The sequence below is a fragment of the Serinus canaria genome, chromosome 6, assembly GCF_022539315.1.
Source record: "Serinus canaria isolate serCan28SL12 chromosome 6, serCan2020, whole genome shotgun sequence".
Classification (NCBI taxonomy): Eukaryota; Metazoa; Chordata; class Aves; order Passeriformes; family Fringillidae; genus Serinus; species Serinus canaria.
This window is the reverse complement of record NC_066320.1, coordinates 34,931,882-34,953,582: the sequence shown is the minus strand read 5'-3', so window position 1 is coordinate 34,953,582 and position 21,701 is coordinate 34,931,882. Positions and strand designations below refer to the sequence as shown.

The 21,701-nt window shown below is 42.4% G+C and overlaps 1 protein-coding gene across 3 annotated transcripts in view; it reads right to left on the bottom strand.

The window, feature by feature from the left end:
- Positions 1–21,701, bottom strand: part of INPP5A (inositol polyphosphate-5-phosphatase A) — a 182,218-nt gene that overhangs the window by 5,424 nt on the left and 155,093 nt on the right. For all 3 annotated transcript variants that reach the window (XM_050976241.1, XM_050976242.1, XM_050976243.1), the window contains exons 12-13: positions 13,400–13,473; positions 1,792–1,903 (exon numbers count right to left, since the gene is read on the bottom strand). In XM_050976241.1, the coding sequence (XP_050832198.1) occupies positions 1,792–1,903; positions 13,400–13,473 (186 nt within the window). The remainder of the gene's footprint in view (positions 1–1,791; positions 1,904–13,399; positions 13,474–21,701) is intronic.

Genomic DNA, 21,701 nt, shown 5'->3' with positions numbered 1-21,701 from the left:
TTCATAGCTTTAAAAAAAAAAATCCTCCCTCATTGGCCGCTCTCTTTGTGGTTTTAATCCTTTGTTCTTTAGGAATTTCATGGTCACCAAGCACTATCAGTAACATTTTGGGTAAAGTCTCACTTTTTCACATATTTTTGTGTAAGAAAAATAAATAACACTGATTTTGACACTACTACCTGACTATAAAGCCTGTATTGCCCTTAGGCTTCACATTTTTTTTACTGAATACGGCAGTACATGCATTGTCTAAAATTTTGGGTTAAATTTCATGATGTCACATAGACACTTTTTACACATTAAAACATGTGAGGAAGTGCATTGAAATTCAAGTAGCTGTGGAAAACACGTTCCCAGCCTTTCAGTGAGTTATATACTGCAAAGCAAACAGTCTAATCACGAGATAAATAACCCTGATGAGAGAGAAAAAGAAGGTTATAAACTTCAGGAGAGCAAGTTTCAAGGGTGTAATTAATTTAAACTAGGAAAAAAAAAGCTAAGAAGCTATAGAACATTGATTTACCTAGAAGATTATTTTCTGTAATTCACTCCCACTAAACTACATTAATTATATAGGAGCACACAGACAGACACATGACTTTTGGCAATTTTGGGTTCAGTAAGTCTGTTAGAGTCATACAGTCTGGTCAGCCAAGACAACCTCACTGCAGCACATCCATTTATGCAGCCGCCCATGGCCACTGCCAGCTGGCCAGCTCAGAACAGAGAGAAGTGGGAGAGATCTCCTATCACATCCCCACTTCCTGATCTGGTCTTGGCCCTCCAGAGCAGCTGGCAACCAGTGTCAGCAGGATGGGGGGGTCTAGGTGCCAGGAGCACACACACAGGGACAGAGGCAGTGTCAGCTGGCACAGGTAACCAGCTGACCCAGCCCAGTGCTCCCAAGAAAAGAAGGAGGGCAGAGTGGAACAAGAAGGAGAGAGCAAATGACAGGGAAGTAAACTGAAGGGCTCCTTAACCATATTTAGATCATATAACCTTGGACAGAACATCACCAACTAACCCTAACCCTATCTATAAACACTAAATCCCAAGAGGAATTGTATGTTCTAAAAACGTTGCACAAGCTTATCTCTAAAGCTCTAATGGAATGTCTGAATTTAGGCACCTAGTTGGTGTACCAGAGCTAGGAGCCTCCCTGCTGGAGACCATCCTCATTCAGGGACAGTGACAGATTTGGCCTACGTAGGATTTGACATATTCTTGGGAGTACCTTAGGAAGTCTACCACTCTGGTAAATCAGGTGCCTGCAGCTGTTGCTGTACAGGCTTTTCTCTCAATTGTGTGAGTCCTCAGCAAGCAGCCACTGGTATCTGCTCCTGTCTGCTGAATCCTTGCTAGGGGCAGCATTGCTGCTTATGTCACTGTACGGTGGACTGTGCTGGGGGACTAATGGAGACTTTTTATAGGGTTTTTACAGGATTTTTTTTTTATTTTCTGTTGCCCTCCTTAAAGCAAGCAGTCAGTCCTCCCAGTGCTGTGCATGCTTGCACAGAAGAGGCACAGGACAGAAGACAGTCAGTCACCATTGGCAGCTCAGATACCAAAAGAAGTGCTTGTGAAAGCTCATAGTTTAGTCACTGTCAGAAGGTTTATGGGGACAAATCCCCCTTCTTGGGTGCAAAGCACTGGAGGCACATCTCTCCATTTACTACCATGGTGTGCTGCCTCCAGCTTGGCAAACTCAAAGGCAGAGTCTTCCAGCCATACCTGCCTTTGGTGCAGATAATGCAGTGTGGAGGCATCAGGGGGCTGCAGGTCTGTACTTACTTTCAGAATGAGCTCCTTGGCTGAGTGGGACATCAGGATTCTGTCGCACCAGGCTGGACATCTCGTGTTCATGTACTGCCTTCCCTGGCTAGAGTCCTCGCTGTAGGGATAACTGCAAACAAATCCCATCCACAACCATCAATGAATCTTGGCAAAGCAGTCTGAAACCCCTGGCTCAGAGGGCCATTACTTACAAAATGTCACTGTCAAAAAGCAGCTCTTCCAGACACTGTTTTTTTTTTTTCTCCTCCCTCTTTCCTTTTCATGTGCTCTTTTTCTATGCCTCTTCTCAGATCTACAACTCTACTGTATGGTTAAGAGGTTAAGACACGCATAGTTTAAAAACTCTCACATCCTACCTTGTGCTTTTGAGAGTGTTTAAAAGACAGCAAATTGTTTATCTGTGTGAAGTTCAAAAATCAGTTCAACAACAGAAATTAGACAAGAGACTATGGAAAATGTACATGCAGAAGCTGAAAAATGAAACCTAGGGGGAAAAAAGTTCACCTTATGTGATTTCTTCACAGGATTCTCTCAAGGGGAGTTATTCATGAATAATTTAACAGAAAACAGAGTTCAGAGTGCTGGGACCACTGCAGCTGTACACAAACCTCTCCTGTATGGATTCCTTAAGGGTGACGGAAAGGAAGACAGGACAAGACAGAAGGCTTTGCAGGAGATTTCTTCAGAACCAAGGAATCAGGAATGTGGTTTAAAGAAGGTGATGTTGACTACATAAGATCCCATACCAATGAAACTGTGTTAAGGAAAAGTATATTATTTTGTAAAGACATCTTGAATAGAAGCAGATTAAATGGGAGTTACACTCTGGGGCCATCATAAACATGCTGTGACATCTCCAGTGCATTCTAACTTAGCTTTAAAGGGCAACAGAAAGTGTTTATTTTAATCTACAGAACATAACTAAAGATAACACACCAGTGTGAGCCAATGGGCTGAGATCATCTGAAGCCCCTGAAGGGCAACCTCTGGCTCAACCTCAATAAGCTGAGGCCAGAATTTTTCATGTCTCATCCAAATCTTCTCATCAGTTGCATTCGATGATGGCTCACCACACTGTAAGGCCCACTGTTTTCTTAGACCATTTCCAAAATGGCATGTGGGAGTAGCTAAGAAGGGGTTTTGGAGAAATCCAGAGGGTTTGTGTCAGGCTCAATTTCTTGAATACTGGGCCTGAATTAACTGAAGTTTGCCCTTGATAAAACTCTTAAAACCCCCAAACATCTACATATGTATGTATGAGCATATTTGAAATGACATTTGCATTTTATTCTGCTCCTCACTGAATTAATAAAGGAAATACTGAGGTTTTTCTGATATGTGCCTTAAAATAAAATTTCTAGTATTGTAAAAAAGGGTTTGCATGCTTGAAGAGAAACTTATTTACCATCCTGTTTGGTGTGATACTCTGAAACGGAGACATACAGCTCTCTACCAAATGGGTTTACAAGCTACACTGCCATTAAAAAGATTAGCCATGGCAAACATCCAAGAAAAGCGTACTGAATGTATTGGAACAAACCAGTGATCTCAGTACGTTTTCCACCTCATCAAACCTAACAAGACTCATTTTCAAAACATATTATGAGAATTCAATTTGCTGCTTCACTGACATACAGAAGTACAGCTTATTTCTGAGTGTCTGTGAAATATTTTGATGATGTAATACTATATTGGTAGTAGAAGCTCTTTGTCTGCAACTTAAGGGTTGACTTTTTCTCATAACCGCTTACTTTACTTATCCCAGAACCCCACATAACTGAAGCTACTTTTTATGACATAAAGGTATAAGAATCAATCACATTTCATATAATCCTTCCTTTAACAGCATTAACTGTATGGCTTTTGAAATATGATGTTGCATACCTGGAACGATCTGTTACTGCTATGTGTTAAAGCATTAAATCCTAGAGCCTATATTCTGTTAAATGGTATTTATCAATTTGCTTTATTCATCTTAATGTTTTCACAGGGTGAAAACTTCTGCCAATTTTTCAAGGTCCTTAGCAGTGATGACCCAGTCAAAAAGTTACTGTAGTTTACAAGTATCTTTGACAAATCGGATTTCTAATGGCTGGGACAGAGATGAAAATAAATGCTGCAAAATTGTCCAGACAAAATGGCCTGTAGGTAATAGTTTAATATAATAAAGAGAGGCAAACTCTTCTTTTTATAAGAAAGAATCCTTCAAAGGAAGCAGAAAGGATGGAGTGCTCTGTCTCACTGCACTCCAATGAATAAAGCTCCCTCCCTCCATCCACTCTGCCATGTGGAAATCCTAATCTCAGTGAAATTCTGACACTAACATAATAAAATATCCTAACAAGATACATGCCCCCAAAATTGGGAGAACTGTTAGCTCTCCTTCATGCTCTAGAGGGGTCACAAACACTTTGGAATAAGCAAAATTCCTTTGTAGATGGGCTCAGATAGTGGCCATAGCTAAATATGACTCAAAATTCCCATGAGGGATCCTTTTTTTTGTGACTTCCTGGGTTGTAGGGCTATTTATTTTAGTTTATTATATGCCACTGATCTAAAATAGATTTTAGCAAATAAAAGTTCTATTAAATGTTTCTGGGATATACCTGTCACTGAAGAAGATTTTGTTAAACATGCTGCTGAATGTATACTATTCCAGAACAAAAACTTTTCAAATACCATATACCTCAGAAGTTGTTGCCATCATCCTGTTCCACAGCTAAGTGAAAAGCGGCATGAAAATAGTGTGACTGCTTCCAGAATCATCTGCATGTGAACTCTGAAGCTTTTGCTTGTTTGCTGTCCCCTAGGATACTGTGGTGTCTGACATAACGTTACTTCCCTTGGATGTCTTCTCCCCAGCTGATCAGATGGAAACCCAGTCAAGAGCAGCAATGGAAGGAGGAGCCTACAGATGCACAGGCATTTTAGGAAGGATGATGGCTCTGATGCAGCCCAAACAGACAGATGTTGCAGAATTGAAGACTTAGGGAAGATGCCCAAAGGCTCAGAAGCAGCACTTGTTTCACACTCAGCCGGCTGTGGGAACCACGCCAGAGGGCACAGGGCTGTCCTGCCTGCCTGCTCCACACAGCCACTGCCTGAGAGCACCAACCCACCCCAGGTGGCACTCAGGAAACTGGAAAATACCATCCCATGGCAGAACTCAGGAAGCTGGAAAATACTTCCACTTGCTGCAGCGGGGAACGAGAGACACGAGGGTGCCAACAGACGCTTCTACTTGACCGTTCACTTTTTGTTCTTTCTAAGCTGGCTTCTTGATTTCCCTTCTCTTTTCCTTCCTCTCAACCCCATTTCTTGACTGCTTCTTTGTCTTTAGGCTTAAACAATCTCTTAAAAATTACTGTAAATTTAAGCTTGTGTACATGCAAAAAAGCAGAACTATTCTTGTAATACCCATCTTCCTAAAGACATTAGGAATAAGACTGTCTGTGATCAAGGGCAATAAGTTAGATTTGTTTTGCTGACATCTCCAGCCTCTTTTAACACATTCACTCCAGGCAAGTAAGGAACTACCAGTTCTTAATTCAAAACTTACTTAGTAATTCTAAGTCAACAGATTTTCTGATTTGTGAATTGTAGAAATAATTACAGATTTGATAAAAACAACTGCAGGTCTGATAAAAAGAAAGTCAAGGACTTTATACCAAATAACCAAAAGTTTGAAATTCCAATATGAATCTCCTGTTGGGGAAGTATTGTGCCATCCTTCTGTGCTTCCATCATTAGTCTTGACTACTGGGACAATGACTGCAGCAGAGAAAAAGGGAAAACCAGCTCTCCCTATCCCAATAATTAGACAGGAAAGAATGCATTAGTTTTTCCTTTCATTAGCATTCTGCTTCAATCACAATCTACCTTGTGTAATACACAGAACACAGTGATCTTGAGAATGAATAGGGGGTGCTCATGTAAAAATGATGACATAATAGATAAAGGCCTCTAGGTACCACTGAAACATAAATGATAGACAGATGTAATGCTAACACATACAGGTGCTAGAGGTAAGGTAAGGATGTACACACTTCCACTGTATTCCATAGTACAGTTACACACTTTTTTACACACACTCTAATACATCTATTTAAAAATACAGTGGGGAAATGAGGAATTCCCTGTGGAACAAATTTTATGCCCTATTTAAAACAGTGGCAAAGTTCTAGGAATTTAGGACCTTAGCCACTCATGTTAGCAGGGTAATAAATAGCAAAAAAGAGACTATTATGCTCTGTGTATTCCAGCCAGCAGAATTATACAAAATACACTTTGACTCTGCATGCCCCTGGATGATGTGCAGACAGGCAGTTCTGGAGCATCCATGTGAAAAGCTTGCACAATTTATTTCCACTTGTTTAGGACTTACTCCTTCTGAAGATGCAGCTTCTAGCTGCTTTTCCATCCTATTTCACAAACTTCTGTTTCAGTTGCACTTATTTAATCAGGATTACTGTCAGGTGGGTTTTCTGAATAAAACTTCCAGCAACATCATTAATATAATGTTCAATACTGTTGAAATTTAACCAAACCCTTTGATGAATTGCTAACTTACTCTGTTAATAAAGAGCAGGCCGTCCAATGAACTACTGTTGTCACAGACAATAAGGATGAGAACTACTTGGCAATTGTTTGGGGAAAATAAACCATTAAGAGGGTCAGTAATATCAGAGCACTACTACTGTTGACAGGTATTGTCAGAGATGATTAGACACCTTTACAAAAATGCTTACTGCAGAGTGAAAAGTTGTCCGACATCATAAACCATCCTGTCAGCACTGCCTGAACTCAAAACACAAGCCAACAATGCTGTGTATATAAATGTCTCCTTAACTGGCATTTCCAGTTAGGAAAAACGCTCCTAATGAACTCTTCTCGTGTGCAAGCCTGGATAAAATCTGTTAGTGAGATGGGTGAAATGTACATTCTAACAGGAAACAATTCATTCCCTCTGGAGGGCTGCCACCTGTAGCTTCCACAGGCGGTGTCCTCCAGCTTGGGCCGCGCCCACCGTGGGACGTGCTGGGACAGCCTGTGCTGGGACAGCCTGTGCTGGGGACATCCAGGGCTGGGGACATCCAGTGCTGGGAACACCTGGTGCTGCTATGGGACCCTGCCTTCTACAGACCACGCTGCCAGTGCTGCTCTGGGAAGTGTGGCAGCACTCACTAGGCAACAGTGGGGAAAATTCAGTTATTTAATCCTTTTTATTCCAGTAAAGGTTATTCTGAACAACTGTGCAGCCTACATCTAGGTTCAAATGCAGATCATTTAGCAAACTTTATCACATTTCAGGGAGTGGAAATGCCTCCTGTTCAAAAACTCCTTGTGCTTGCTCATCTGTCAATTGTCCCCACACTTTATATCACCATGTTTTTTATAATACAAAGTATTTTAGATGGGATGGAACTATAAAGCATCAATGAAAACTGAGCTCTTTATGGGAAGAGCTGAGACAATTTTGATTTGGTTCATTTTGTTTCTGAACTTAGGTATGAGTCCTCATATTTACTAAACCTTTTCTCACTTTTAACTTCAAAAGGGGAAAAACCCCAACCACTCTTCATCAGAAAATTATTTACTATTTTTCATATTATCTGAGAAAATGCTGGATCAATTTACCTTCAGCTCTGATGTGCTCTCAGATTGGCAAAGATACTTTTACCTGAAGAAAGGATGGTGAACATGGACTGCCAATACAACCTTTGGGTGCTCTGAGAGTTTTAAGGCCAAAGATAAAATAAAAATATTTTGATATTTTAAATTTACAGTCTGCACTAGTGTGAGCTGGTATTTAAGTGTGATTTCAACAAAATGCTATTCAACTCATCAAAGGGTGACATCTAATTTTTGTCAGCTACCAGAGTGTTAGTTTCTTCTTTAAAATTGAATTAACATTTTTTATTTCCCTGAACCTGAAAGAGAGAGCTGGAGTTGGATTCCCTAGATCTCTTCCTAACAAATGACCCCATGTAATTTCTCTTCCCATGCACATCTTAGGCAGCATATCTAAGCCAAGCAGTAAGACACACCGGTGTTTGAATTAGATTATCTGCTTCATAGGTACCAAAACACTAATAAGCCTCGGTGATGCTCTGCAAGCCAACTGGCCACGATACGTGTCTCACTTCAGCCAAATCAGGAGGGCAAACAGAGCCCTGCAAACACAGGAGTTATGGAGCAATGTGTTAAACAGCTGCTACTTGCACAGGCTACGCTAACACCATGGTGATAGTACCAACAATTGGAGTCAAAGGTGACAATGGGACAGGGGTCACCCGGGCAAACCAGCAGCAAAGGGCAGGATGGGTAAACAGGACTTGAGCCCTGAGTCTGGGCACAACACAAAACAGGAGGGTTAATGACATGGTATTTTTATCAGAACCTTTTTAATACATTTGTGCTTTTTGGCTTGACAGTCTTCTTTAGAAAATACTGGTCTGTAATATGCTTCAGAGTGAGCATTCCTGTATCACCAGCATCGCAGGACCTTTTTCAGTTTAAAAATTAAATAAACCCAGAGCCCATTTTTTTTCCCCAGAAAGCACAATGCAACCCTTCACTTCCTGTGAAAAACATTCACCCAGAATGGTGTCCATAGTGCTGCTGAAAACCACCCTGTGGCCAAACCCTGGTGACAGGAGGACACGTGCTGGCGCTTGCTCCTGTGCCAGGACCTGCCCGGGACCAGAGGCCGGCACACGGCTGATGGCAACGGGCACACTGGGCTCTACTCTGACCCCAGGGCTGTGGGGAGTGATGGCAACAGGCTGATGGCAACGGGCACACTGGGCTCTGCTCTGACCCCAGGGCCGTGGGGAGGGGATGGCAAAAGTGGATTATCTGGCAATACCAGTGCCTGAGCAAGTGAACACTGAGTGATGAACTCTATTGCTTTAATAACAGTAATGCTCTACCCCACGCAATGTATGCAATACTGCTACTATTGCAAGTGGATAAATGGAATGATGAATAATGTTGACTTGTTGGGAAGGACCCAGTGCTGACTTGTTGCACCAGAACAGCCTGATGTTACTATCTATGACTGTGATTGAGCTTGATGTCTTTTCTGGGAATATACCTACCTGTACTTCTCAAAAGTACCTTACTTTTGGGCTAAATTTTACAAAATCTCATATTGGGAAAAAAACCCTGGGACCTGAGCAAAGAAAAGGGTCAGGATTCAGGCTCCAAACTACTGGGCTTTTCAGCAGTACCTTCAGATGGGACAGCCTGGCAAGGAGCATAAGCTCTTTAGAATATGCTTTATTTTCTGCTTGCAGAGTGGTCTGAGTCCTTACCTTACATATGGTGTAGAGTATTTCTTTGAAACATTTTTACTTTGTTTGTGGTTCTTTCTTTTCCCCTTTCCCATAATTCCTTAAACCAGACCTTGGGTAATGCTGTCTGGCTCCTCACAAAATAAACACCCTATTTCTATTTGAAAATTGAGAACTGGTGAGAGTGGCACTGGTTTAATGCGAGTGGAAATATAGAGGCAAGATCTGTCTGAAAAATCATTGTAATAATTAAATTTAAATTGTTTTGGAGGAAATGACAGCTGTCTTTCTGTTTCTAGCTGGGAAAAAATACCTGTGCTTCAGCCTTAGATGCTGGAAGCACCCAGACAACTGCATCATGTCAGGTGGGAATTTGTTCCTTGGGGGCTGAGAGATCCATGGCTGATTTCAGATACCTCACTAATACCTGGAAGGAGTTTTACAGTGCATGAGTGAGTCTGAAGTATTTCTGTTCAGTAGAAAATACTTAGATGACCAAAAAAAAAAGTGTTATAAAAGTAACTGATAATGCAAGCATAAAAATAACCCAGGGCTTTTTCATCTGAGTGCCTAACTCCCCTTTTGTGAGACAACGGGACCAGCAGCATTACTGAGGAGATATTCTAGGAGATGAGAATCCCATTTGCTTCAGGAGTGCTGCCCTGCCCTGTCAGCAGGCAGTCTGTATGACCTGAGAACGTGCAGAGAGGCAGTGAGAACACTGGAAAGGAAGAGCAGCCCTGACACCCAAACCATCATCTTGTCCTTCCATTTCACACCCAAGGGTGACATGGGGGCTCTGTGCAATGCCACCCAGAGGTTCTGCTCTGAAGAGCCTCTGCAGAAGGGAAGGAACAAGGGAAACAAGGGAGCACTCTGGGCAATGCTTCCTGCAGAGCAGGCTGGCTCAGTGTAAATCAGACCACAAAAATACCTGTGCCATTGTGCAACCTCCTAGAACAGAGAAGGGTCACGGGACAAAATACAAGGTAGAGAAAAAATACTTTATGGACCAAATAAGATTTTTGCAGAACAATGAACCAGTGTTAGAGAGAATTTCAAAGGAGGAACACTCTGCGAGAGTAAATGAGATTCAACCTGTCTCCTGCTCAGAGGCATCAAAAGCCAAGACACTGCCAGTGCAGAGGGTCTGCTTGAGACAAATATCACACAGAGGGTATCTAAGACACAAACATATGTCCAAACAGTAAATTACATGACAGCCTAATTCAACAACAAACAAGAATAGGTCACTTTAAGAGAATGATTAATACATGAGATTGCTGTGCATGCAGCCTTATCTGAGAGCAAACCTTGTATGTGGGTGTGAACTCTTGCTAAAGTCAGCTCCTATCTTTGTTATACAGCAGCAACAAGAATAATTATAATAATTAATGGAGAGCAGTGATAAAGGTAACAATTGCCCACCTGTATATTGACACACTACAATGTTTTTACTTCTTTTTTTCACACCTTCTGCCTTTTGGAGTGATTGTTGACTACCACAAAGCCCTTTGCAGCCTTGCACAGGGCTGTTTGCTCACGGCCAGACTCTTCAGCCTGTGAGTGACAGAGCTTAGAGAGTTTAAAATTCTAACTTGTATTTAGTCTACAGTGGATTGGGTTGCTATAGGCTACACTAGATCACAGAGAGTAACAAGATGAAAACATGAATATTCACTATATAAAATAAAAGACCACCAAATACAGGAGTGGAGGAATACTCTGTTGGAAGAATTTTTTACAGGTTGTCTAACATAGCAGACCTGCCACATAGCCTGTGGTCTCTTGTTGAACTGTGGCTGCCCTCCCAGGCTGCCTCTGGCACATTTCAGCAGGACAGAGGAAGGGTTTGCCAGGGAAAGGTGGGCTCTGGACAGGGCCAGAGGAATGCCTGGCCACAGCTGTCCTCCTGCCACTGCCCTGCAGGCTCCAAGGACCCTGGACAGAATGTGTGGGAGGCTCTGTGGACCCAGCATCAGCAGATCTGGCTCCAGAACAGGTGGGATGAGCCTCTTTCCCCTGAAGTTCCTTCACTGCATCCCTGGCATGCTCCTCTGGGCATAGGCATGCAGGGCTGTGAGCTGATATGGCTTATGCACACCCATTAAAGAACTGAAAGGAACTCAGAAATGAAGATGAGTTTGGAAAATGCTTTAGGGCTGCTGAACAGAGAGGAGATAACTGACAGGCCTGCAGATGCTCTCAGTGCTAAAAAATGACAAAATGAAGGAATTGTTTGGGTTGGAGGAACCCTTGAGCTCAGTCAAGGCTTTGTTCTAGATGGTTCTAAGGGATGAGTACCTGAGAACCCCTCCCTCTGCACTGCATCATGATGGTCACCCTAGTCAGGAAGAATTCACAGCAGATCAAGCAGACATTTGGACTTAAATTACAGTATTGCACTGGGGAAGAACAACAGACTAGTTTTGAGTTCCCTAAGTATGCCTGCAGAAATGCTAGGTTTAGATGTGGCTGTAGAAGAGCTCAGAAGTGGCTCTCCAATCCTTCCCACATTCAAAGTTAACTAAAAAGTCCTGAAGCAAATGTGCAGTAATGCAGAATCTGCCAAGACCCTGAGAAAACTCCTTTGGATGTGCAGAAACATTAATTTGCTGTGCTGCATTAATACCATTCTATTTACAGATACAAATTCAATTTGTATCTATAAATCTCATAGAAGCATAAGTAATTATTTATACACACCAAAAATTACGTATAACTAAAAATAGTAATGTATTTCTGTTAAAAATACATTACTGAGACTGTGGCCATTCAAGGACCACAGGATGGGCAATGGGATGTCTTTGCTTTATGACACAGAAAACAAGGAGGGATGGGTGAAAAAAGCACCCTAGTAAAAAGCCAGTTTGCTCTTTATATTTGCATGCCATCTCTCAGTACATAATTTTTAAACCATTTATTATTATTACTATTACCTAGTTGATGAGAAGGAAACAGAGTGAGTAGAACTAAAACACACAGAGACTACTCATACCTAATTCCTGATCTCTGCTTGAGGGGGGCATGACACTGAAAAGCTCTTACAGAGTCTGAAGAAGCTGAAAACTATTCATGGAACAATGTATTTTTGGTAAGCCTTGCTCTGGCTGAAAGCACTGATGTTGGAGAAATGAAGTAGAAGAGTATGTATGGTATAAAAATTGTATCACTTCCCCTCACTTTCATCTACCCTGACCAGATCCATGAGGAGTGAGACACAGGTAGGGATGTACACACCCTCTGGTCTACTGTTCTCATACTCAATCAATAAGGACAATTCAGGGTGCTGGTAACTCCGTGCACACTTCCAGTGTCCCAGGGGATCAGTGCAAATCAGTATCACAGCTGGCTGGTAAGAAGTAATGAGATTATGATCACAAAAGGCAAGCTTCCCAAATTTTTCTTAGTGTATGCCAAAACATCATACTTTTCTATCTGTCCATGAAGCATAAAATAGTAGTATTTAAACATATTAAATCTATTAACAAGAAAGTAAATGAAGAGCACAGTTTTATCTGCCTTTTTTCTACTATTTTTTGAACTTTTTCTTTGTGAATACAGCATTTCTTTCCCTTGAAAGCAACTGTGAGATTTGACTTCCTCACTCTTAGAAAGGGACCATACCTGTATAGAATGGCACCATGTCTTCCACAGATTTCTCTGGGATAGAACTGCCTTTTGCAAAATGCTTGGTTTTGTGTGATAGCAATAGTGTCCATTCATGGCTAAAACACCTCAGGGATACTGCTGACTAAAATCATCCATGTGTATTAAGCCAGCCAATTTATTCTAACACTCTGAAGTAATTATATGATGTTTAGTGAAACTGAAAAAGTGGAATCTAAGTTCCTGCCCTCCTTCCTGATACTCCTCTTGGATTTCCTGAGTGACTGAGTGATGGCAGTAGGCTCTACACCCCCAGCTGACTGCACTCCTGCTGAGTGCCACTGCTGGCAGTCATCAAACAGCTTGAGGCAAAGACTGTCTTTATGGTTGCAATTATGTGATTTAACAGGTGATCAGGGCCCAGTGCTTAAAAGTCCTTCCACATCTCTGAGCACACATTCCTGTTTTTAAGAGCAGCCATAAAAGACAGGATCAGCGGAACCCACACGATGAGCTATGGAGCACTACTGGCATGTGGTCTATTAGTGATGGAGGGGATGTGGGGAGAATAAACAATCATGAAACGAACAGACATCATTATAATTTCTGCAATAAATATGGGAACATTCACATTTCACCAACAGTGCAAGTAATAATTATGTTGTAGCTAGTTAAATAAATGGATTATATATGAATCTTACCTGGGAGGAAATGAGATGTCCAGTTCATACAATCTGTCTTTAAAGACTGACAGCTCTCTGTCAAATTCTAAAAGCTATAAAAGACAGAAATAAATGCTTTCACTCTTTAATGTTGAACTGCAGCAATTTAAAAATACCACATTATATAAAAGGAAATAAAAGAAAACTATGATCACACACAGCTTGAGGTATAGCCTTCATAGAATAGTTTTTATAACACAGTGCAAAACTGTCTGGACTGGACTATTTTGATACATAAACAGTGCCTTGAAAAAAGTGTTGAAAACATTCATTTTCCTCAGTGAAGTGGTAATACTGGCTCTTCACAGCACTGCCCTGTAAGTGCACTTACAGCACAAGAAGGCTACATTTCTTGGAATTTCGTTAGCAGTCTCTTCAGAGATAAACTAGACTAGCATTAAAAAAGAACAGCAAAGCAGCCCATGAGAATGTCAGTGAAATGCATCATATTACTCTGTATTATCTTTAGTGCAGATGAGCAGGTACAACAATCACAATGTGCACATCACTCTTCCCGAGCAAAGCCGAGTTCCCGTACACCTGCTCTGGGTGGTGCATGGCAGACAGCCAGAGGGATACGTGACAGTAGGTAAAGGGTGCTCCCAGGCAGCAGCCAAGACAGAGCACCAGAAGAAAGTGTTTAACAGATTTAATGTCCTGTATAAATATTAGTCCCAGCCACATTTGTTTTCCCCATGACCTCTACAGAAAGAATAAATATCCACAGTCTTTGTTCATAAACACAAACCCGCTCACAACTCAGTGATAACTGTCCCCATTAAACCTGCAACTGTTCTGATGGACACAAAGGATCTTACTCCAGAACCCGGCCGGGGTGCAGCCCGAAGTCCCAGGGAACTGCAGGCTAGAGACAGAAGCTCATCATCCCCACACTGCACTGTCCCGCGCCAGGGCCGTGTTTGCCCACCGTTCATTAATCATGTCCCATCTCACAGCTGTGCTGATACCATTGTATGAATGGCAGAGGTTTCCAAAGAAATTAGATCGTGTGCCCCTTTCCCCTCTGTCACCTCATAAATCATTCCTGAAATGTGCAATTAGCAGCTACTTGTACACATTAATTATCTGTGTGAAAAGCAGCTACCTGAACCACCTGCACTGCTGATGAGCTCCCTCTCCATGGCTCACCCAGCTCTCTCCAGGCTCTCCTGCCATATGTAGGTGTCCTTACACGAAGATGCCAGGTGATGGGCAGCTTTCCCTGCTTTATTTCATTCGACACCAAACTCTGTGACAGTATGCTGAAAAGATTGTGCAATAACAATAACTGCAACAATTTGTGCTTGTTTTACCATCTGATTGAAAGCCTGAGAATTCAATTTGTTTAGATAAATACTTCAAAATATGTGTGGAAACTTACAGTATGTATCTAATAATATACTCAATACTAAAAGTGTTGGGCTGGTCCAGCACTCCCTGGTCTAACTGAAGCAATCTCAATGCACTTGAAGAATAAATGGACGTTTCCATCACCATGAATGTTTCTGATTCTGTATTTCAATAAGCAGAACAGATTGGTTGCCACAATACCTACACACTGGCTAAGAAAACAAATGTTACCATCCCTTTCCTGCTCCATGTGTCTCCATTTCAGAGATATCAGCCACCCTATGTGAATCTGGGAGAGGAAAACAAGTTGCCATCCCCAGTTAAAACTATTAATTGAAATGTATGTCTACACATGTTTCCTACTGTTCCAAGTAAACTGCTCAGAGTAGGGAAGGGGAGGTGTCAGGAGAAAGGCTGTTTCTGAAGTGTTAAACTGGGAGGACTGAATGAAAGAACAATGCTCCACAGAACACAATGGTATAAATTACTCATGGGCATCCCAAGGGTTGGCGAAGTTCAATAGATGCATTGTCCTCTCACACCAATTCACATTTTCAAAATTTTAAACATTCGGATCATTCTAGCTGTGATGATATTTGCAAACTCGGTGAGGCCTGGGGTTTAGAGGACTAAGCATTTGGATGTGCATTATCATCCACATAAGTTTCTGCTGTGTTTGTTTGCTGCAGTTGTGTATGCAGTGTCAGTGCTATGCAGATGAGTTGCTGACACTGGTGGCAGATAACAGGAACAAGACAGCATTGTGTACTGTGCTGCCAGTTTCCCAAGTTTTCCCAGGTAAAGGGACAGCTTGAACCTGAAGCCAAAGCCCAGCTAGGTGCCTGGAAGGATTTAGGGAATGCTCATGGTGAAGAATTCATCCTGCCATGTAAAACAGCCAAATATTTTTACTGGATTATTTGCATAAGCTTTTACTTCCTGCTATATATTAAATAATAATGCACTTTTATAAATTATTTTTTCCTAGTTATTAAGTGACTGTGCTACAGCACCTGTAACCTTCTGTCCAAGCTTGTCCAGGGAGTGTGCAGACAGACAGCTGCTCTCTCCTGCAAGGGCACGGACAGGTTATCTGTGTGCTCAGGGCTGAGCAGAGGGAACCCCCCCAGAACCTCTCTGTGTTTACCTGGCAGCACTGCAGGCAGTGAGGAGAGGAACTGAAGAGATGATGAAAACCTGAACAGTGCATTTTGGGAAAACTGCAGTTATTCTTTTCAGTAGAAGACCATGTTTTAACACTTGCATTCTCATTTAAACCTGTAATCTCAAAATACAAGATTTTTGATGCAAATGCAAGGCGTTCACTAAGCCTTGTCACAATGAATTACAAATGCCATTTGCCCTAAAAGCAACTTTAGTTAAGAGAAGGCACAGGGCCTGACACGGGCATCAGTCAATTCCATCTGCTTTACAGGTACACAGGTGCCTGGAGCAACCTGGCATGACAGAAAATGAATGAAAATTAACAGGGGCAAGATGATACTGAGGAGCAGTCAGAATTTCACAGGGTAATGCCTTTACTTTTAAAGCATCTAACATTGTCTTTTAAAAACCCCACCTGGAACATACTATTTTCATGGCAATTTCACCACAAGCTGCTCACTCATTTCCACACTGTACACCAATCAGCACTGTGAATAATGTCATTGCTGGAACAGGAAACATGAGTATGTCTGTCAGTCTAAATGCCTTAAAAATAATTTAAAAAAAAAAGTTCAAATGCCAGAAATCAATATATTGTTCTATTTAATTTACTCATAATAAGATCATCTTTAAGAACCAAATCTTTAAGGTGTTACATAACATGCTATGGTAATTGGAGCAATTACACAGAGATTTTAAAATGCTGTGACTGGCAGATCATTCCAGAATTATATGTCATAGGCAGTTTTCAGAAGACTGGCTTTTTCCTCCAAACTCAGTTTCACCAATGTATTTATACCTAAATAACAGTGAAGATGGTGCAAGGTCTACGTTTTATCTGCTCCAACACCAAGTTGATGATATTACATCAAGATGTTTGCTCTACAATGTTCAGTGACCAGCCCAACAAGAATGTTTGATGAGCACCTGAATGAAAATACCATCCATCCATCCATCCATCCATCCATCCATCCATCCATCCATCCATCCATCCATCCATCCATCCATCCATCCATCCATCCATCCATCCATCCATCCATCCATCCATCCATCCATCCATCCATCCATCCACCATCCATCCATCCATCCAGCCATCCATCCATCCATCCATCCCCATCCATCCATCCATCCATCCATCCAGCCATCCATCCATCCATCCATCCATCCATCCATCCATCCATCCATCCATCCATCCATCCATCCATCCATCCATCCATCCATCCATCCATCCATCCATCCATCCCATCCATCCATCCAGCCATCCATCCATCCATCCATCCATCCATCCATCCATCCACCCTCCATCCATCCATCCATCCATCCATCCATCCATCATCCATCCATCCATCCATCCATCCATCCATCCATCCATCCACCCATCCACCACCATCCATCCATCCACCATCCACCATCATCCACCATCCATCCATCCATCCATCCATCCTCCATCCAGCCATCCATCCATCCATCCATCCATCATCCATCCATCCATCCATCCATCCATCCATCCATCCATCCATCCATCCATCCATCCATCCATCCATCCATCCATCCATCCATCCATCCATCCCCCATCCATCCATCCATCCATCCATCCATCCATCCATCCATCCATCCATCCATCCATCCATCCATCCATCCATCCATCCATCCATCCATCCAGGTAGTGTATCAATAGTTAGCTACTGCCTGTGAGTCCCTGTGACCCCACACTGCTGGGAATGCAGCCACGCAGTATGTGTAGGAATGACTGCATGTGCAGTAAAGGATATTTCCTATTTATTTTGAGAATTAAAAGCTTTCAGGACTGATGGCTGTGTCAGCCGCAGTGCCCATCACCTCCTAAGGGAATTATCTGAACTGCTGGTTTTCTATGGTGCTATGTATTCTGCAAAACCTGCTGAAGGGAGTCTCACTTTTTGTTCCCTTTTTCTTGGCAGCGCTGTAACATGCATTTATGTGCTGGGGTGGAGGAGAAAGCAATGCACAAAATTCTAAATTCCTACATTATGCAGCTTCACAGTAATCAAAGGGTTATTAGAGGGTCTAGGCAGTTGCAGAAACTGAGGTTCTGCTTGCTTCAATTTAAAGCACTGGTAAAAGGTCAGCATCTACTGGGTACACTGCAATGGGCCACCTTGGCTAAAAACATACACGTATGAACCCCTTCAAACAGGGCAACTTAATTCAGTCATCGGAGTAGAACAACGGCAATTACTCATCAAGCCCTACAGACCAAAGTCAGAGCACTGGTAGATCAGGAGGTGATATTAGCAGCATTTATCAAATCCATCCGCAGGGCCCACAAGAGAATTCACAGCTGTGAAAGGGAAATGAAGTTTCAGACCAAAAAGAGGAGATGAGCAGACAGAAGTGACCTCAGAGAATTAAAACATGTGGACCCTGGTCACTGTAACCTCCTTTGCCAGTCTCATGGAGCACACATTTTTTTCCAAGAGACTTTGGAAAGGCAGTAATTTTATCCATCTTTCCAGTCCAAGTAAATTATTTAGAGACTGATTCAGCAGTCTACTGACTTCAGGTAAAAGCCTGCGGAAATGCTGATCCTTCCCACTTATCCATGAAAATGCCATCCATAACTCTGCCTGATTTAAAGCTACTTCATTCTCAAACAAAGACTATGTAAAATGTTCTATATTACTACATATTTTGAATATTAATATTCTTTTTCTCATTGCCTGTCTTTAAAATCATGTTTCACAGAAAAAAACCCAAATCATTGAATATAAATTTACCACTTATGCTGTTTTTGTATAATATTATATTTCTGTACATATCTATATATCCTGAATGGCAGCGTTGTCAAATCACCAATGCCCACATTAATGTGGATCTACGGCACTCAGAGAAATGTGGATTTTTGGCCACAGAGGAATGGCACCAAAGAGATTGTTCTCAGCATTAGGGGGTGAGGCACAGCACAGTGCTAGTGGCACTGAGGGCTGACACGACTGGCATGGATAAGCTGTCAGTCAAACACCCTGCTAACAGTTCCAAGGGCTCAGCCACCCCTCTGTTCTGCAACATGCAGCAGAGAAGCCAGATCTTACCCTGTGAGACTTTCACTACTTGCAAAAAACATCAGAAATCAGAACCTGTTGTACTACTTAGAAAATGAGCTCTCAATGAGAAGACTGCAGTATAAGCAGAGGATAAACTAGGGAAGAAGCCGAAGGCACCGACACAGATTGCGCCTGGGCTCCCACTCGTGCAGCACCAGTGACCCTGCTGTGACCACAGGAGCTCCTTCCACACCCCAAGGGCTCCCTGCCCAAACGCTGCCCTGCAGCAGTGAACTGCATCCCCTCCCTGAGCTGCCCTGTGCCAGCAGAGCCTGGGGCACCTGCAAGGTGCCAGAGGGCCCAGAGCCAGCAGCTGTGTGCAGGATCTCCTCCGGCAGACGGGATCTGCTGGCAGGAACCAGCCTGATGGGAGGGCACGGGGCCCACAGGCCAGGGGCTGAGCCCTGTGACCACCAGCTGGTCACAGCTGAACACACACTCCCCATTTTCTGATGGGAAAATTGGATTTTGCTGCTCACTCTCCTGGGATTCCAGTGCTTACCTCAAATTAAAAGAAAGTTGACTCTGGAAAAATGTATTCATGCAAATTGCCATTTTCACAACTTTGCTGGGACAGACAATAAATATTATTGCAGTAATTCATACACTGTGCACAACAGCTTGTGACAAAGCTTCAAAATGTCAGGAATGACTGAGTGGATGCTGTCTTTAAAACTGAAAGACTTTAATTAGGAATGTCCTACTTGCAAATATGACACACTCCATGGATTATTTCATTAAACTTAATATATCTGTTACTGAGAAACATTAGTCTGTCCCACTTGGGAGTCCAAACCCCCAGGCACTCTCCTGTTAACAGTTACTTGTGAGCTGCAATTTCGCAAAAGCACGAAATATGGAGAATACAGTTTTAGAATACTTGTAGAGTGGTCAAAAATGAAGTTTTCTTGAGGAGCTTCTATGAAATGTTTCTTACTCGGGCAAAACTCCCACTGTGGATTGAGGATTCCCCAAGGCTTGGCTGGCATGAGGCATTTCAGTGCTGGGTGTGCCCGAGCGGTGTGGGGAGCTCCAGTCGATCCCCCTGCCGCCCTCACAGGGAGTCAGGCATCTCCCAAGGTCACTGAGAACTTCCAGACACCTGACACTGAGGTGCTGCTCTTCCAGCAGGGATTCCAATTCATCCCCTCCTTGTGTGGGAAATATTTGTAATATTTCCTATCTCTGTCATTTCTCATTTTGCTGTTTATCCAGTGGCATATCAACTAATCGCTCATTTAAGCAAATGCAATTCTAAACACAAGGATGCTGCTTCTGGATAAAGATGCAGAGCATGAAGACATTTTCCTATTAATACTTTATGAAAATCAGGCATCTCAGAAGACTATGTTAAATAAAAGAAGCAGTTTCAGGATAGGCAGGATTTCCTTATGACCAGTCTGAGGTAGCAATGGTCCCAAGCAATCAATTTCCTTTCTCTATCCTAATTTGCCCTTATACATCATATTCAAGATTTTATCTGGACAGGGGCTGGTTGGCTCAGTGGATAAACCTCTGCCTTTTCACCTCTGGGATCATGGTTCAAGTCATACCCTGATGAAATGCACTTGATCGTCCTAATCTAGTTCCTAGTGGACAGTATTCCCATTATCTTTAAAAGGGTCAGAGCCAAGGCCATTGGGAAGAGTGCATTGTGCTATATCTTGTCTGTTGATTAATACATTTTCAGTGACGCCAGATCCTTAATCTTCATAAGCATACATATTCTCACAAAAATCTCAACAGAGGTCCCTTGTGGACTATATATTTCTGCTCAATTTGTGTATCATTTCAGGATTTCCTGGGAATACACACAATACACCCCCACCAATATATTGTTTAAAATTTAAAAGTATGTTTGCATGTACTGTTTGCAATAATATCTCTAAGTTAACTAGCATGATAACACATCACTATAAATCACTACTTCTCAGAGGGAAAACAAGACCTTTAACTCAATCTGCACTTAGAGCACAGTATAACTTTCTTCTCAGACTATATCAGTTGAGGCTGCACACACACAGAATAAAGAGAATTTATTCTGTGAAGGGAAACTGAGTCAGAACATAATCTCCATAAGAGTTCACTGTTTGTCCTCTGCACCAAGAGAGCTGCTGCACAATTAAAATAAGAAACAGAATCACTTCCATTCCATGAAAATCCAGGCTTGGAATCACTGGGCTTTTCAGCATAACACTTTTGGCTCTGGTTTGGAATGAATGCTGTACACCCCCAGGACCCTCTGAACCCTCTGGTGATCCTGGAGCTGCATGCAGCAGCACCCTTGGGCTAATCCTTCTGCCCCGAGCAGCCCAACCCACAGAGGGACAGGGGCTCTGTGCTTCTGTGGGAGATGGGCCTGGGGGGGCTGGGGCAGCAGGACCCAGGGACAGCAGGGACAGCAGGATGCAGGACCACCAGAGCAGGCACAGCTTCACTACTAGTCACCAGCTTCCACAAAGATCAATAGAAAAAAGAGGTCATGATTTTAGCAGGAATATCATCAGGTTCCACTCTTTAGACAATTTAATTCACTGATCACTTTTACTGCACAGTTGTGGTCCAAATCCTAAGGACAGTGCATTAGCTTCTACTGGGACTGATTCTTTAATACAGAGCATAGGAAAGACAGGAATGTAGGTACCATTCCTCACTTCTAATTGCAGTTAAAGATTATAAAATGA